The sequence below is a fragment of the Macrotis lagotis genome, chromosome 2 (genome assembly GCF_037893015.1).
Source record: "Macrotis lagotis isolate mMagLag1 chromosome 2, bilby.v1.9.chrom.fasta, whole genome shotgun sequence".
NCBI lineage: Eukaryota > Metazoa > Chordata > Mammalia > Peramelemorphia > Peramelidae > Macrotis > Macrotis lagotis.
Window position 1 is genome coordinate 14,063,031 of NC_133659.1, and position 19,283 is coordinate 14,082,313.

The 19,283-nt window shown below is 43.7% G+C and overlaps 1 protein-coding gene across 2 annotated transcripts in view; it reads right to left on the reverse strand.

Moving 5' to 3' along the window:
• Positions 1 to 19,283, reverse strand: part of CACHD1 (cache domain containing 1) — a 228,379-nt gene that overhangs the window by 53,191 nt on the left and 155,905 nt on the right. For both annotated transcript variants that reach the window (XM_074221256.1, XM_074221255.1), the window contains exons 6-8: positions 13,472 to 13,616; positions 12,391 to 12,607; positions 4,706 to 4,855 (exon numbers count right to left, since the gene is read on the reverse strand). In XM_074221256.1, coding sequence (XP_074077357.1) covers positions 4,706 to 4,855; positions 12,391 to 12,607; positions 13,472 to 13,616 — 512 coding nt within the window. The remainder of the gene's footprint in view (positions 1 to 4,705; positions 4,856 to 12,390; positions 12,608 to 13,471; positions 13,617 to 19,283) is intronic.

Below are 19,283 nucleotides of genomic sequence, written 5' to 3' on the forward strand. Positions count from 1 at the left end.
CACCTTGGTACAGAGCAGGTCCTTATGAAATTGTTCTTGAGTGACAGCACGGTATTCTAAGATTAGGAATGAGAACCGAATTTCAGAGGGCGTGAGGCTAAGGACCGAAAAAAGGGTTCAGAGGTTACCCTCTGCCTAGTGTGGAGAAACCAAACTACTTAAAACTTGGTTTAATTCTATTTTGTTGGCCAAGCAGAGAGGTATCAACAAGCCCAAGATAATTAAGAAGACAGAGGCCATTTAACTGCCCTTGATAAATTCAAGTCAGCAGATGTGGATGAATGGGCCTATCAGATTATTGGGTCCATATCACTACTATTTAATGGTAAGATTCTTTTATATTCTAGAGAAACATCTAAAATGATTAAAAAGTCTATCCAGTCAGAATAGAGATGAGTACATTTTATCTTTAATTTTAAAAAAGGGAACAGCAAAATCTGCATAATTTAGGCCAGTATGTTTGATTTTAATTTATGCTAAAATTTTAGGATTCATTATTAAAGACATGGTTGGTGAATATCTAAAAGAGAAGCCTTTATCACTGAGAGCCAGAGTAATTGCTTATTCAAGAACATGTTATTTGACAGGCTAACTGGATCTTTTCTTTTCTTTCTTTCTCTCTCTCTCTCTCTCTCTTTCTTTCTTTTTTCTTCCTTCCTTCCTTCCTCCCTTTCTCCCTTCCTCCCTCCTTCCCTCAGTTCCATTTCAACAAGGATTTCTTTTTTTTTAGGTTTTTGCAAGGCAAACGGGGTTAAGTGGCTTGCCCAAGGCCACACAGCTAGGTAATTATTAAGTGTCTGAGACAGGATTTGAACCCATGTACTCCTGACTCCAGGGCCGGTGCTTTATCCATTTCACCACTTAGCCGCCCCTTGACTTAGATTGCTAAGAAAAATTTGGTAAAATGTTTTATTCTGTTTTACAGAAAAGACAGAGAAAAGAATTAGATAACAGAACAATTAAATGGATTGCAAATTAGTTGAAAGGCTGACACTAACAAGGAATCACATGGAAGTAGGTCTCTAGTGGAGTGCTTCAAGGATTGTGTAACATGCCATCAGGTTCTGAAGGTGAGAACGAACAATCAATTGATCACCAAATGTTTGTTAAGTGCTTCCTGTGTGTGGGACATAGGCATATAAATGGCTTCCTTGACGAATGAGACAAAGATGAGAAAGTTGTTCATATTTTAAATGAAAAAGTCAAGATTCCAAAAAGCTTTGGCAGATTTGAGTATTGGAATGCATTGACTAAGATGAATTAATAAGGATATATACATATATATACATGTAAATTTTTATTCATGGATTACAAAAATATATTCATTTTCATCAGATCAAGACAGAGGAGGCATAGTTCAAATCTGTCTGAAAAAGATTATCATTTTTTTTTTTTGGTGAACTGTCAGTCCAATATGAGTTAGAAGCATAATGTGGCTGCAAAAAGCCCATCTTTCTGGGCTACATAAAAAGAGATTCAGCTGGGGTAGTTAGTGGTACAGTGGATAGAGCACCGGCCCTGGAGTCAGGAGGACCAGAATTCAAATCCAGTCTCAGACACTTAATAACTACCTAGATATATGATCTTGGGCAAGCCACTTAACCCCATTGCCTTGAGAAACTAAAAAAAAAAAAAAAGAGATTCAACTGGCAGGAATTAGGAGTTGATAGTTCTCCTGTACCCCCAAACAGGTCAGATCTGGTGCCATATTCACTTCCTGAAACTGCAGTGAAATGAAGGGTCCAAGCAGCTCGTATGTAGAAGAAAGTTAGCCAGAGAAGGGCAATCAGTATAGGCAAGGCCTCTGAGTTCACACCCCAGGAGGAGCAGCAAGAGCCACTGGGGTGATTGATCCCAACAGGAGGCCTTCAAGTATCTGAAAGGTCATCATAAGCAAATGGAGTCCAAGTTATCCTGTTGGACCTCAGAGGGAAGAAGAAAGAAGAGCAAAAGGAGAAAGAAGGTTACGGAAAAGATGGAAAGAGAAGCGTTAGACAACAGAACAATTAGATGAATTTCCAATTAATTGAATTAAGTGGCTTCCCCCTCCCTGCAGACCTTCGAGTAGGGAGGATCACCTGTTGGGGATGGAGAGAGGATTCCTTTTCAAGTATGGTTCCTACTAAATGGTGGCTGAGGTCTCTTCTCACTCTATGATTCTATAGCATTAGCATCATTATTATTACTGTTGTTATTTTTTTCAGACCTTGTCATAGGCAACTCCTGTTGTGAAAAATACCAAGGCGAACTGGCATCTAAACTTTTATATCTTCTATATGAATATTATTACAGAAACTTTTATTTTTATTTCTTTCCCCATTGCTTTAATTTAAAAAAAAAACTCTATAGTAACTAAATAGAAATTATATAGCAATGCCTCGGGGAATGGTTATAAATTGCTTCTTTTAGTACATTCCAAAGAAAAATGATTTTTTTTTACCCTTAGCCCAGGGAGAACACCGAATGTGATTTACTCAGCATGTGTCTTTTAAGTTTATGGGGTTTTTTAAACTCTGGGTCGGATTTAGGTATACTGAGCTGCATTGTTCCGCAAACATCTGCAATCTATAGTATGAGACCAAAATTTAATAAAGTTTCTTTCTTTCTTTCTTTTTTTTTAAAGTTTGCTATTGTTGGAACATGGTCAAAGGATTAGGAACTTTTCACATAAGGTTTCATTGTAAACAAATTCAAATGACTGGAGTCACTAGTGAGATTCCACAAATGATTTTAAACAAAGACTTCACCTAATCTCCTTAATGATTTCAATGGCAAAAGGGAAACTTCTAGTGGATTTGTTTGGGGTTTTTGGACAGAAATTTCTACAAAAATGGAACAATGTAATGCAAAGAAGGCTGGTCATGGAGTCAAGAGAGACTGGGGTTTCAATTGCACCTCTATCACTTACTTAATGTGGGGTTTTGAGTAAATTCTTTCACATTGTGAAGCCTCAGTTTCCTTGTCTGTAAAATGGGAACAATAGCTCCGTGGTACCTAGCTCTCAGGATTAATGTTTGTCCTTCATTTTTGAAGAAGACCATGACATCAGGGAGGTGATGCCAGGACAGTACATGAATTGGATTTGAGTGGGAGAGGGCTTAACCCAGCCTTACTTTCTCCTCCAGAGCCATCTGGGTCCAGTGGCCAGATAGGAATCAGGATGACTGGAACTGACCTTGGATATGAGGCTGGATTTGAGGATTACTGTGGCAATCAACTGAGATAATGGATAAAAGGTACTTTGAAACCCTTTATTAATATCAGGTATCCAGGGGGAGCTATATGACCCAGTGGATAGAGCACAGGCCCTGGAGTCAAGAGGACCTGAGTTCAAATCCACTCTCAGACACTTAATAATTACCAAGCTTTGGGCAAGTCACTTAACCCCATTGCCTTGCAAAAATTTTAAAAAAAAGTAGGAAAAATCAGGTATCATTATAACTTCTTTTTTGTTTTCTTTTGCAAGGCAAATATGGTTAAGTGGCTTACCCAAGACCACACAGCTAGGTAATTAAAAAGTGTCTGAGAATGGATTTGAACTCAGGTAACTCCTGACTCCAGGGTGGGTGCTTTATCCACTGCACCACCTAGCCGCCCCCATTATAACTTCTTATAGTTAATCCTATAAAGTTTAAAACTCCACTAAGACTTTTGAGATAACCTGCATAGACAGTGTATACACATTCTTATGGACAAAGATGCTGAGATGTAAAACAGAATCTAAATTTCCCTTTTGATTTCTTTCATCAGCTAAGAAATGCTTTGACCCTGTGGCTCACTTTGGCTCAGTTGGGATCTGATCAACATGGGAAAAGGATCTGCAAACAACCTGTAGAGGATAAGGAGGCCAAGCAAGGATTCCATCCATTGCTTCTACTCATGGAACCGGTCTACCTCTCCTTCTGATCATACATCCTTCCGGGATCTTTTTAGCTCTTTTTTCACTTAGATCCAATTTATGCCCATGGGAAGACATCACCTTTGTGATGCCATTGTTCCTCTTTGAGAATGGAGGATGACTAACCACAACAATGAAGGTGCTTGTCAAAAGCATAGGGAGAAAGAGCAAATTGAAATGGTTATTGGAGAAAAAAGGAGGCAGGATAGAAGGGATGACAAACTAAATGATAGAGAAATGACAGGAGAGACCAAAAAGCATTCAATACTGAAGAATACAGATTGGACAGGAGGTGTTCAGGAAACAAATGATGATTTTCATATCCAAATTTAGAGCCTGAATGGGCAATAGAGAATATCTAGTCAACTGCCTCATTTACATTAGGAGAAACAGAGGTTTAGAGAGGGACAGTGAAATCACAAAGGCAACAAAATGCAATCCTATAATTCAATTCCTGTTTTTTCTAATTCCAAATGTGTCTTCTCCCACTCCTAATCCTACAGGATTCAATGAGCAAGAAGGAGAATTTTGGGAGCAGTATTCAATCCGTCATCAAGGTCAATGAATCCATCATTAAAGATGCCAGTCCCTGTGGTAGGCTGGAGGGATACATGCTGGAAGAGCACTTGAGGTGGCAGCACCTTGCTAAAGAGTAACTACACAATGGGAGAGGATGTTCTGGCTAGAGAATTTGCTTGGTTCTCATCTACTTCCAAAATAACTGGGAGAGCACAGTCCTGGCTCAACTCTGAAAAGTGGGTCAGAACTTTCAGCTAAAGAGGGAAAAGTCTGGAAAACATCACATACCATTCATGAGGGCATAGGTGAGGATCATCACTGAGTTGTTAAGAAAGCTGTTTTCCTCATTGATGACACAAAGTGTCGCCTTTTTATCTTCTTCTGAGGAATCCTTTGATGTAATTCCCGCTGACAGGTAAATGATGACCATGTCTGTATCTAAACAAAAACACACAAATCAACGTTACATTTCCATTCATTTTGGAGCCTATAATTTAAGCGTCTCTCTGGTAAATAACTGAAGTTGGAATCAGGAAGGGTTAGATTAAAGTTCTGTATCAATCAGATACTTTCTGTCAGAGCCTAGGCAAGTCCCATAATCCCTCTGTGCATAGTAAGAAAAAAGCATTGGACTTGGAGTTAGTGATCTGGACTGAAATCTCAGCTCTGCCACATACTCCCTGGATGACCCTGGATGAGTCATTTTACTTCTCTGGGCCTCAATGGTCTCATATGAAAAATGAAAGGTTGAACACAATAACCTATGATATTTAAGATTGGTAACACTATAAGCTAGGATCCTATTATCACCAAAATCTCAGCTCTGCCACATATTCCCTGTGTGACTTTGGACAAGTCATCTTACTCTGGGCTTCAATGGTCTCATCTGTAAAATGAGGGGATTGAACACAATGACCAATGAAGTTCAAGACTGATAATCCTGCAAGCTATGACCTATCCTCTTTTGTTTCCATCTTTACAAAATCATCGTCTTGGAGAGTTGCAAGGGACCTTGTTGACCATCTAGTTCAACCATAACTAGTTCCCAATTACTACTAACTTGTGAATAGTTAGTTATATCCAATTTCTGCCCAAAGACCTCTAAGAAACCCACCCCTTGATGAGGTAGCCCATTTACTGCTGGACAGCTCCAATGGCCTTTGATACCAAGCCTAAACCTACCTCTTCATAACTTCCCCCACTACTCTCGGTTCTTCCCTTGAGATCTAACCAAAAAAAGTGCAAATCATGTTTCCATTAGATAGTTCTTTAAATTTGTGCCAAGAGCCTTCACTTCCCCTCTCCCTCAGTTTTTCTTTTCAAAAATTCCCCATTCTTTCAATCTTTTTCGATCTTTATCTATTGATTCCATCTTTCTTTTAGTTCTAAAGGTCTTCACATACAACAACACTTCATTTATCATGGATCTTCAGAGAATGTTGTAAATAAGTGAATCTTATAGTTAGCCAAGATCGACTTTTTGGGCACCCTGCTTCATCCCATTTAGACTGTTTTGTTTTTTAAATGAAGTCTTTCTAAAATTCATCCCATGCTTCTCTGCCTTCATCAATAGATTTCAGCATAATTTAAAATTTTCTCAATGATTTAGGGTCATTAAAATAATTAAATGAAGAAGATGCATTTAGATGAAAAAGGAACAAAAAAAAACTTCACTAGATTCTCTATTGCTCTAAAGGGAAACTTTCTAATACTTAGATTTTTCCTAAGATGAGATCAATATTTTAAGAAATTAATGTACAATTTTAGACAGGACCATTAAAGTGCTAAGGGTTCCAGTTCCAGATCATTGTCAGAATGGTGGGTTCTGATTGCTTAATGGTTTTTATTACTTCACTAATGGAAGCTACCAACTAACATAGGCAACAGAGAGGAGTCAAGAGAATTCTAGTTTTCAAATCCAAAGACATGAATTTGAAACACAGCTCCAGCATTTGGTAGTTCTGTGATTCTTATCAAATCCCTTACTTCTCTAACTCAGTTTCCTCCTAGGTGGAAACCAGTATGGACTTCTCCATCATGACCCAAGAACCTCATCATCCTGCAAATCACTTAAGTCCTGGAAGTTACATGTAATCAGTACCCTCCTGCCCCTGAAGCCTTCCCTTTGATTGGAGAAACTGGGTATGGAGAGCTCTTCCTCACCGCCCCCCCCCCCCCCCACGTTTAAAGTGTGCACTTAGTCACCTCTTCATTCCCCACCTAGCTATAATCCTCTAGACTTAACCATCAGGCTTCCCTGCTGGAGACCTCTCCCTCTACTTTTTTGTTTCTTCTTTTTTTCCCCCAAGGCAATCAGGAATAAATGACTTGCCCAGGGTCACACAGCTAGTAAATCTCAAGTAACAGATCTGAACTCAGATCCTCCTGACTCCAGTGTCGGTGCTCTATTCACTGTGCTACCTGATGATGATGTTTGTCCTTCATTTTCGAAGAAGGCCTTGACATCAGGAAGAAAAACAACTGAATTGTATTTGAGTGAAGGGGTTGTTGTACTAAGTCACAAGTCTCACTTTCTCCTTGAGTCATCTGGGTCCAGGGACCAGAGACATAAATCAGAATTACTGGAGGTGAGGCAATCAGGGTTAACTGACTTGCCCAAGGCCACCCAATTAGTATCTGAGGCTGAATTTGAACTCAGGTCCTCATAACTCCAAGGCTGGTGCTCTACCCTCAGTTTCCTTCTATGTGTTGTCTTTCCCTATTTGGTAATAAGCTCCTTGAGGGTGAGGAATTGTCTTTTTTTATTTTCTATCTCAGTAGTTAGCATAGTAGCAGGTGCTTAATAGGTGTTTTATTGACTAACCTCCCTGTTCTTCAGTTTCTTCCTAAAAGGAAACTCTCTGTGCCCCAAGATCTAACTTCTCTGCTAAGTACAAGTGAAATGAGTTCAGAGACCAGGTCCGCTTCCCAACCTCCTCTGGACGCACTATCTCACAGTCCCCTTCCTATCACTGAAGCAACTCCAATTCTCCTGACTCCCTGGGATGATTCTCATTTTGTAAGTTCTCTTTTTTTAAACTCATCTCCTTTATTGTTTTTTAGGTTTTTGCAAGACAATGGGGTTAAGTGACTTGCCCAAGGCCACACAGGTAGGTCATTATCAAGTGTCTGAGGCCGGATTTGAATTCAGGTACTCCTGACTCCAGGTCCAGTGCTCTATCCACTGTGCCACCAAGCCACCCTTCATCTCCTTTATTTTTAAAGTCTACTTGATTGTTGGTTCTCTTGGTTTTCATTGCTGTGAAGATACTTTGCTGAGAGACAAGCAGCCCTGACCTATCACTGATATACACAATTTCCTCTGAATGGTGATGCAGGTGAGGGTTCCCTGTCCATGATCACAGAGCTAGTGAGGAGATAAGGCAAGACTCACACCCATTAACCCATATAGGGTCACTGTCAAATCTGGTGGAAGGAAATCCTAGAATACAAAATCTTTTTACCTTTTCATTCCTCCTGAAATTTTCAGGCTGAGGAAAAGTTAAAACAAATTCTGAAACATGAGTAATCCCCTTATTAACACCAACATTGATCTCAGGGAGATGGGAATCTCTTGGTAATTATCATCTCTTGGTGATTAATAGACCTTAAAAGTCAAATTCTTTATTGGAGGGATGATGAAACGAGTCCCAAAGAAAGTCTTCTGCCTCCCAGTCCAATTTTCTTGCTGTTGGACCTTGGTGCCTATGTTTCTGTTGGGGAACCAGCCCCACAGGTTTTTGGATGGTCTTTTCCCCCTCTCCCACAGACAGATTTTGCCATATTTGAACTTCATTGAATGAGCCCTGCCAAGGTGCCAATATGAGAACATCAGGATGGCAGAAGATAGTTTAAGTTGGCTCTACATCAATCCCTTGAGCAAACCAGGAGGAAAAAAGAGCCTGAAGAGGGGCTGGGCATCCCTTAGTGAATAGCCCCTCTGCTGGCACCAAAGATGTTGACATCAGGATGGATGACTCAGGCTCATCCTGTCAACTGAGGCCCATCAGCAGTGATGGCAAAGAACCTCCAGAGAGCAGGTCTATGTTTAGAGAGTGAGCTGCTCCCCTCCTCTCACCCCCCCTTCCCCTTTCCTCCCCCTCAAAGCAAGACATACACCGAACTGAAATGAAACCCAGAAATCTGGTCACCTGCCAAGCACATTTATTTTTTTTTCAGGGCATTTTCCAGATTCACAGAGAATAAGGAACTGACTCTGGGGCAGCTGGGTGAAGCACTGGACAATGCCATTGGTTCTAATCTTGACCCAGACACCTATTAGTTGTGTGATGCTGATCCTCAGTTTCTTCAACTGTAAAATGAGGATAGCACTCTCCTGACAGAATTGTGGCAAGTTTAAGAGGAGACGATATTTGTAAAATGCTTAAAGTGTTTTCTATATATGAGATATATACCATATACATACATCCACATCTATGTATATATGTATATATATTTACATATAGAAATAAAAATAGATATTTATATCTACACATATATACATTTATAGTTACTCCTATGATTCCCTAAATCCTCGGGTAGAACTGTGGCTTTGGGGCAAAGACCGAGCTTTTCCAGGAGACCTTGCCAAATCCTCTTGCTTCTTTGTTCTTCCTTTTTGAGATTACCACCCTTCCCCTCTGGACAGATCCTGAGTGGGCAGAGTTAGCCACCTGGCCCCCTTCCTTTGAAGGGAGACCCCTGGAGGGGCAGGCACTGTTTGTGCTTTTCTTTGTTATCTCCAACAGATCTCAGGTCCACGTAGGTGTAGCCTGCCTAGGGTGGTCTCCTCTTTGGTCACTTAGTCATAGGACTAGAAAAAAAAATGAAATCCATGCTGACAGATGGAGGAGGCAGAGGCAGAGAAAGAGGGAGAGAGACAGAGAGAGACAGAGACAGAAACAAAGAAAGACAGATGGGAAGAGAGAAGAGAAAGAATGAGTCATTTAGAACTCTGAAGATAGGATCATGGATTTAGAACTCAGCTCCTTCAGCTGACACTTTGAAATTGCTTCGAGGTTCCCCCTTAGCCGGCCTGGGCCACCAGGTGGCGTCTTAGTGCACAGATTTCCCATCTGGAGTCAGGAACACTCAAACCTGGCTTCAGACAATGACGCGCTGGGTGACCCTGGGCAAGTCACTTTACCATGTTTGCCTCAGTTTCCTCATCTGTCAAAGGAGTTGGAGAAGGAAACGGTGAACCATTTAAGTATCTCTGCCAAGAAAATCCCAAATGAGGTCATGATTGAAATGACTGAACAACAGCCACAACAGAGGAGGCTGGTAAAAAAGAGAAAGTAAAATAGTTCAAGGGAGAGAAGTACCTTTGAGTCTAAGTCCATGTGCTGAGCCTAATGACAAGACAGTCTACAGGACCCTTCAGATACTCTCTATCACAGTGAATGGGAGCCCCATGCCTTTGGTGCAGTCCATTACCTTTGGAGGGTCTTCTGGTTATTCATAGGTCCACTGGACATTTTGAACTGGATGTCTTTAGATATGTTATATTCAATATGCTCAAACTTAATATCCTTGTCTCTAACCAACCCCCCAGTCTTTCCTGTTACTGTAGAGGTTACCCCCATCCCTCCAGGCCCCCAGCTTCCCAACCTAGGGGTCATCTTGGATTCCTCCCCGTCTCCCCCTCCACATCCAATATGGCACCAAGGTCTGTTGACTTCACCTTTGTGTCTCTCTCTCTCTCCTACATCCCCACCACCTCTCTGATAGAAGCCCTCCCACCTGGGCTATTGCTGATCTGCTTTCTGGCTCCATTTCAGCCCTCACTCACCTGTCAAAGCAACCCTCCTATGGTACAGTCTGACCATGTCTTCAGCTTATTTAATCAACAAATCCCCGATGCTCCCTATCCCCCTTCAGGATCAAACCTAAAACCCTCTGGTGTTCAAAGACCTTTATTTCCTACCTCCTCCATCTTCTCTCTACCCTCGTCCCTGACCCTACAGTCAGTCCCACTGGCATCCACCACAGCAGTTTTCTGGCTCTCCCTTATATCTGGAAGGTTTTGTGTCCTTTTCACCATCATCTGGCTTCCTTCAAGTCCCAGTCTACAAGAAGCCCTCCCTCTTCCTCCTCAGTTCTGGGGTCTTCCTGCTACTGGTGACCACCATGTTCTGTAGACATCTTGCTTGACCGTAGTTGTTTGTGTGTGAGCTCCCCATCTGCTCCTTGAAACCAGGACTGCCTTCAATCTTTCTTTGTATCTCCAGAGCTTAGCCCAGAGTCCAGCACATAGTAGGCCTTGGTAAGTGTTTCCTGACTGACCTTCCTATACTTCTCAGCCAGATTATTAATTCTCACCATTATCTGAGACTAGAGATCATTTCCTGCCTCAGTCTTCCCCCATCTCATCTTCCTCAGCTCCTTCAGCTGACTCTGCTTTGAGTCTAGATGGGGCAGCCAGGTGGTCTAGGAGTCTTTATGATGGGTCTGGGGGTCAGGAGAACTCTTCCTGAGTGTAAATCTGGCCTCAGGAGAAAAAGCATGGCAGCCTCCAATAACTTACAAACCTAAATCTAGACTCTCATATTAATACTGCTGCTAGCCTACTCTGACTTGGGTGCAAGCCAGAGCCTCTCTGGGCCTCAGCTCCTCAGGACATCCTCCTCTACCAATAGAACACAAGTTTCCTGAAGGTTTGGGTGATTTGTCTTCATAAGTCTTAGCACAAAACCTTGAATCAACTAAGTGCTGAATACATTCTTTAAGAAGGAAGGAAGAAGGGAAGGAGGGAAGGAGGGGGAGGAAGGAAAAAAGGGAGAGAGGGAAAGAGGGGAGAGAGGAAGAAAGGAAGCCGAAAGATGGTGAAAAGGGGAGAGCCTTCCAGGTATGGAGAAAAGCCAGAAAAATGCTGTGGTGGATGCCAGTGGGACTGACTCTAGGGTCAGGGAGGAGGGTGGAGAGAAGATGGAAAAGGTAGCAAATAATGAGCTTTGAACACCAGAAAGGAAAGAAGGCAAGAAAGAAAGGAGGGAGGGAGGAAGGAAAAAAAAGGAGGGAAGGAAAAGGAGAGGAAGGCAGGCCACGGAAAGAAGGCAAGAAAGGAGGGAAGGGAGCCAACACTAATAACAGAACCCTGGAGCTTGATGGTAACCCAGGCCCTATGTAGTCCAATCCCTTTAATTTTCAGATTAGGGGCCTGGGGCCCAAGGAGGTTTGATGACTTGCCCAAGGCCATGGTGAAAGTCAACACCGAAGGCAAGGTTTGCATTCTGGTCCTCTGACTGGAGGCAGGGCTGATCCTTTTGTCCTTCCTGCATCTGGGGTGAAACCTGGACCCAACCCCAACCCCTAACCCCTACTCCTTTCCATCAGGGAAAAGTGAGGAGCTAAAAGTGGCTTCCACCCAGGTTGATCCCATAGGAGGATCATGTGTTTCTCACAACATCCCCTTCAACCCTTTTGTTCAAGAGACCCCCAGAATAGGTTTCCCCCAAATCACAGCCTCCTGTATTTCTGGCATGTTGGCATCCCCTCCCATCTTTTCCATAGCTCTTCCTCAAGTCAGCCCACACAACTGAGTCTCAGCTGGCCTGTAATAAGTGAAAATTCAAAGCAGGCACCTTGGGGTATTTTTAGTCTCTCATTCACGCCTGCAGGAGAGGAGAATGAAAGATCGGATTGAGGGGCTCTCACTAATCTCTCTGTCCACGCATGCGTGATTCGAGTCCCAGGCCAAGAGCTTCCAGGCTGACAATCAGCATTAGAAAGATTTGGCTCAGGCCCTGGGAAGCGATGCAGGCCCATTTTGTCTCATGCCCATCATGATACATCTGACTCAGATGACTAAAGGGGCTAAGGGATGCAGATTCAGCAACAGATGTGGAAAAGTAGGGAGGGAGACCCCTCCCCACCTGGGCAAGGCCTCCCTGGCTTTTTCTTTGGAGGGATCTGCATTTTATAAAAACTCTTCCTTGTAAGCCAAGCCCACATCCAGCTAGGAGATAACTTACTGGCATGAAGACGCGTGCCATTGTTGGTGCTCCGGATCAGCTGGAAGGCCTTCTGGAAGCCCACGGCATGCTGTGTCGGGCTGTCGGATGACTTGATGCTACTGACGAAGGTCGACATTTTTCTTTTGGTCTCGCTGGTGGCCGGCGACAGGAATGTCTTGTAGCATTGATCGAGGGAGCATGTCCTCACAGTGTCCGCCACAGTTAACACAGAGATCTTAGGGGGAAAGAAGTCAAACATATAGAATTATCTCACTGATTTTATAAAATTTTGCACATTCCAGAATTTGGAGAATGACAAAGCCTACAGAGACATTTCTGCAGAAAAAGAAATATCGGCGAGGCTGATCTGACAGACTAGAAGTGGAGTGTTGGTAAGGGGCAGGGGCAGGGGACCTTGGTCTTGGATCTGAAGGGAAGTCAATGGTATAGACTTCATACACAATTTTTAAAAAATAACTAATAAAAGTCATGGAGAACCAATAAGCAAGCTTCACATAAAGAAAATCAACCAGATCTGTTCTGTCATTTGGGAAAGGAAACAGATTCTCAAAGTGAGAGAGTCAAATTGACTGTTAGATTTTGGCAGGTAATCGTAGTGAGCTCTAGGGGAGTGTATCTGGGTTACAGTAGAGGTTAGAAAAATTGAACCTCCTACTCTCCCCATTGCATTAATCTGGGAGAAAAAGGGTCAGATGATCACAGGACCCCCCCCCGCCGTGTACACACATATATCCTCTACTCCTAATATTCATCCATATATTCACATATATGTTCCCTATTCCTAACACACACACACACACACTGTTTCCTACTCCTAACACTGACTTACACAACCAACAAGATGAGGGAGTCAGAATTTCATGTAGGAGAACAACCACAATCCACGGGCTGGCCCCACAAACCAGATCCTGCTAGGGTTTAAGATCCAGTCCTCAAAGAGTTGGAAAATATCTTTTTCCATGGGCTGTTCCAAAGAAGGATTAAAATAATTAAAACCCATCTGCAAACTTCTCAGGGTCAGAATGTGCTTTAGATGGATCTCCGGAACCCAGCTCACAAGCAGAGAGAGAGTGATCACCTTATCGTGTTCATCGATGGAGTTGAGGATGACTTGGGCTGCATCTTTGGCAATCTGAAGTTGGGTTTCTGTGACAGAGGCACCGTGGTCCATGATGACAACGATGTGTTTTGATTGAGGCCGGACTGTAGAGACGTAGATAGGCCTGCAAAATACAGAAATAGAACTTTGGGGCCCAGTCCTTTCTGGCTTGGGATTTTTCCCTGAACTCAATCAATGCGCATTTCTATTTGTCTGGCCTTGGGCTGCACAATCCAGATTCAAAGTAAAGGAAACCCTCCAGCTCTCCCAGGTCTGTCTGTGGTTCCTGGCCTGCTGATCTTCAACCCTGGGTCTCTACACCTCCCTCAAACTATCCACTCTTTTTTCTGACTCCTGAGTTACCCTGGCTACTGGAGGAAATTAGGCAAATATCTTGACTTGGATGACTGGAAATTTAATCAAGCAAAAAACATTTAAACACTTGATATGTGTGTAAATGGGCTTAGAGGATGGAGAAGATGCCCTCAAACTTAGGAAGCTCCTGGGTTCAAGTGTTTAGACTAGATGTGGGATTCTAGACAAAACTCCTATGGATTCTTTAAGATGCCAAGCAAAGCTGTTGAGTTCCCTCAACCAACATAATCTTACGTTTATTAAAAAAATGAACAAACTATGGTTTATCTCTAGAAAATAAGGAAGTCACTCTGGAAGTCCTGCCCCACAGTGGGGTATGTTGGCATCTCCTCCCATCTTTTCCATATCTCTTCCTCAAGTCAGCCCACACAACTGAGTCTCAGCTGGCCTCTAATAAGTGAAAATTCAAAGCAGGCACCTTGGGGTATTTTTAGTCTCCCATTCATGCCTGCAGGAGAGGAGAATGAAAAATCAGACTGAGGGGTTCTCACCCCACTCTTGGTCATGTTTCATTCCAGTCACTTTCCTTCCATGCACTTGAATCACAACCCCGCCCCCCTTCACTGCACCTATATCAAGAGTACCCAACCTGTGGTAGAATGTTCTGATCTCCTATGGGTCTGATTAGGTACAGTCAGACCTACTTAGTTTGTGCCACCAGCCAGCCACCGACCAACCAACCAGCCAGCCAGCCACCAACCAGCCAGCCAGACAACCAACCAACCAGCCAGCCACCAGCCAGCCAGCCAGCCACCAACCAACCAGCCAGCCACCAACCAGCCACCAGCCACCAACCAGCCACCAACCAGCCAATGATGCTTATGTGGTGTCTGACCCTCAGGAGGAGCTTGGTGAGGACAAGTCGAGTGACCACTAGGTGGCTCCAGAGAGGCGAGAGCTTAGACAGACTAGCTATGTGACCCTGGCAATGGTATTTCTCTCTCTGTGCCTTGGTTTACTCATATGTAAAATGGGCCTAATCATAGCACCTGCCCCCAGGGGTATTTGTGAGGATTCCAGGAGCTGATGTATAGAAAGAGCTTTGCAAACTCTGAACTGGTACAGAGATGCTAACTGTTAATTATTGATGTTTAATTTGTAATCTATCTTGGAGAATTGGGTGTAATACAAGAGATCGAGTGATTTGTCTGGACCACACAGCCTGTATGTCCCAGAACAGGCCTTGAACCCAGGGTTTCCTGACCCCAAGACCTGCCCTCTCTCTACTCATTGCTCTGCCCATGGCTCAGCTTGGGTCATGACAGAATGATGGGGTGTGTTGGGGCTGGGGGGCCTGGAGAGGGGAGTGATTCACCCAAGGCCACATGCCCAAGAAGTGGCAGTCAAACTTGAACCCGGATCTTTGACCTCCAAGCCCAACACAGTCTCCCCCCTCTCCCCCGAAGCTGCAGTGAAAATTCAGAGGCCTGGGAACACTGAAGGTTGGCGAACAACCTTGTTTCTGGAGTGGTTTCCTAGGAATGTAGTCATCTGCTGATCTCCCCATTTGCAATGATGAACATCTGGGGTCAATCTGGACTTTTTTTTTTCCAAATCGGAATAACAGGACCCAGTTACTAAAGAGTTTTGGTAGATGAAAACAAGCAGAGCAGAGAGCTGTACTTCAAAAGTCCCAGGTTCAAATTCTGGCTCTGCCAGTTACTTTGGGCAAGTAAGTAGTCCTTCCTTGGAACCCGATTTTCTTCCTCTGAAAAAAATGTTAGGGTCGGACTGAATGATCCCTAAGAAGCCTCTTCCCACTGGAAATCCTATTATCTATGAATGAAGAGTCTCTAAATTAGCCCCATCTCTTCTGAAGAGCTGCTACCTGCATTGTTTAAGGGTGCTTTGGGATCAGGAACTGGGAGGATCTCTCTACTGCAGGGCTGTCCACCTCAAAATCTGTGACTCCAAGATTCCCCTGGTTGGCTTGTGGCTACAAATCAGAGGCACATACCTGGAGCTAGCCCTTCTGGGTCACAGACCTGGGTAGAGTCTGGGGGCCTGACTGCATAAATGCATCAAATCCAATGTAGGGGAATAAAAGGAAACCAATTATATGATAACAGAATTCTCTCTCTCTCTCTCTCTCTCTCCAGGGACTTCTGGAAAATTTCAAATCTAACAATCCTTTCATTTACAGATGAGGAAACTGAGGGTAAGTGAATTGTAACATGTCACACAGGGAGCAAGTATCAGAAATGTGATTTGAGCCTAGGTCTGATACAAGAACCAATGTTCTTTCCATTGTTCCCCATAGATTCCCAATGGAAGGCAGATTCAGAGCTATCTGGTTGAAATGATTCTATAACCAAGAAGATGACTGATCAATCTGTCTTTCCATTCATCCATCCAAAATATGTGTGCTTGAGATAGAGGGGGGGAGAGTTGGTGAGAGAGAGAGAGAGAGAGAGAGAGAGAGAGACAGAGAGAGACAGAGACAGAGAAACAGAGAAAGAGAGAAAGAGATGGAAGGAGAGGGAGAAGGAAGGTTGAAGAAACAAAAAAAAATAGAGATAATGAGGGGGGGAAGAGAAGGGGGAGAAACAGATTTAAAGAAATAAAAACAGAGACCTAAAGCAAGGGAGGGAGGGAGGGAGAGAGAGAGAAGGAGGGAGGGAAGGAGGGAGGGGGAGAGAGGGAGGGAGGGGGGGAGAGAGAGAGAGAGAGAGAGAGAGAGAAAGGAAGTGAAGAAATAGTCCCTTATTAAGCCACATTCTGTTTTCCTGCATACAACCCAAGCAGAGAGACCCCAGAGAGGGCCTGCATGGCATGAGCTGGAGGCCTCGGAGCTTGGTTCGGTTCATCCTCCAGAGACAAAGGCTCTGCAGAGGGGTCTTTCCTCTCAGGGACTAGGCAGGAACTCACCCAGGTCAGGCAGCACCAGGCCTCTTCTCTGGGCATTTTCAAACATGTTGTCAAAATATGTCAGAGTCCGTAGTGCAGCCTTCCCCATTTTGGGGTCTTTGTTTGCCAACATCAAACCCAGACCCACACAAAGACCACTTCTGCAGTGAAGCCGCATTCAGCTCATGCCCGTTGCTTGGGGGTGGAGGGAGGGTTTGTGAGAAAGAGCTTTAATGAGTTTTCTATTCACAGTTTTAAAGCTGGAACAAATTAGAGGGAACTTGGGAATGCAAACTGGGCCTATGAGAACTCACTCTTTTCTCCTCCTTGGATCCCCCAGTCCCCAAATACCAGGTCTAATTCTGAGAGGTGGCATGCCTATGGACTCAATGGCATCCCTCTTCATTTATGAACATGAATGAGAACCAAGAGACAGAGAGGATTGCAGGCAGGGGACCCCAAACCAGGGCTTGGCAGGGTCAAATCAATGCGCACTTGAGCCAAGTCTTGCCCTGAATCTGGACAGTCGCCATTAGTCCCTCTTGGTGAATACATCGATGGGAGCCAGTGGAGAACTGGGAGGAAGATGAGTCAACAGAGGTGGCAGCTTCACAGGAGATGCCTCCCTCTCTTGCCAGGATGGGTAAAATGTGAGAAAGCCAGAGGGCAGAGATGCTGGGACAAAGATTTTTCTAAAAAGGATATTTAAGGTTTAACCTCTAATTAGAATTCCTAAGGTGATGAGAAGCCAAGAAGAAAATTTTGTTTTAAAATTCCACTCAGAATCACAAACTTGAAATTGGAAGTGATTTCCTAGGCCATTGAATCCAGCCCCTTCATGTTACAGATGGGGAAACTGTGGTACAGAGAAGTTAATAAACTCACCACAGATCTGTATAGTTAATGGAACTAGGCTTTGAAGGAATCCTCTTAACTCCAAAGGCAACATTTCCACTTCACTAAGTTACCCCAAACAGGATCAGATCTTGGGGGTTATTGAATAGAAACAACCCACAGATTCCCAATGTAAGGTATGTGTGCAGTAGATTATGTGTGTGGGGTAGTCTAGAAAGGGGGCTTCTTTGGAATTGGGAGACCTGGAGTTACCCTGTTCTCCACTTTACACTGGCTATGGGACCCTGGATGAGCTACTTAGATTCTCTGTGCTCAGGTCCCTCAACTGCAAACTTGGGGTGGGGGTGGAGTCAATGGCTTCTAAGGTCCCTTCCATTTCCAAAACTATGAACCTATAACCTTGTTGGGTCCCCATTGCCTCACATGTAAAATGGAGCTCAAAACATTCACACCCCATCTCCTAGGGCTGTTATGAGAACGCCACTCAGGAATATGAGTTTTTAGAAACAGTTGAACCCGAGTCAACAGCATCATGCTATTTTTTTTTTCATTGCAGTTGTGGGATGCACAAATATGAGATGCACAAATGTGAGAATCAAAATACTTGGGTTTCAGCCTAGATTTAAAACTGGAAGGAACAGCAGAATCCAGTCTCCTCCTGGCAAAGATGAGGAGAAACTGGCACCCAGTCCTTGGGATCTTCTGTCTCGGAGTCTGGTCCAAACTTTTATCATTTTAGAACTGAAAAAAACCAAACTTCCAGGAAATGAAATAACTTGATCCAAGTCACCCAAGAAGGACCCAGGGTCCAGTTGCTTCTCTCATCTTTGCCCCAGCTTCCTCATGAGATCTTGCAAGTCAATGACTTAGACTTAGCTTCCACTTGTGTAAAGAAGTGGACTAGTGATTTCTGTAACCCTCTTCTGTACTACAGAAGATCCCTTGGATCTCAGAAGCAGGGACCAGGATGCAGGCCCAATAGGCCAGGGAGGCTCAGACTCTACCAGGAGGCCAGGCACTCTTCAAAGGAGCCAGGAGACTGTGTGCAGAGACTGGAGAATTCAAAGCATGGGGTTAGGCTCAGGACTAGGGATCATTTAGTGCCTGAAGATGTCCAAGGGTCAACAGAGGGTCCTGGTCTCCAACTCAGGCTGGGAGGTGGCTTCTTGGAGAGAACTGATTTGGATAATTCCACAAAAGATTCTGGCCTTCTTTTTGGCATGTATTTAGAAATTCTCTGAGATAGTTCTTATGGGTGGACCTTTCAAACAAGAGTTGCCATCCCATTGTTCTTGATAGGTTCATCTGAGACAAAACAGGCAAGAATAGGGCCTGGATGGTTCCCAGATTGTCTCTACCCATCACTGAGAGGCAAAGTTGCCTAATGGATAGTAGAGTGATGCATGGGGAGCTAGGAAGTCCTGGATTCAAGTACAACCATTGGAAGCTTCAGTCTCATCTGTAAGATGGAGAGATTGGATGTGATGACCTCTGAGGTCCCTTTCAACCCTAAAATCTTGTGATCAGAGTGGCCCTAGCACCAACAGCATTTGAGCAAATTGTTTCTACCCAAGCCATTTCCTATATTCTCTGCTTCTTTGGGGAGCAGAATTTTAAAAATAATAATGAGTAATTGGCAGACTTTTGGGTTAAAATAAGAAGTGTATCTTTCCAATAAAACCATACTCCTAGAAGGCAGAGTGCAAACTGTTTA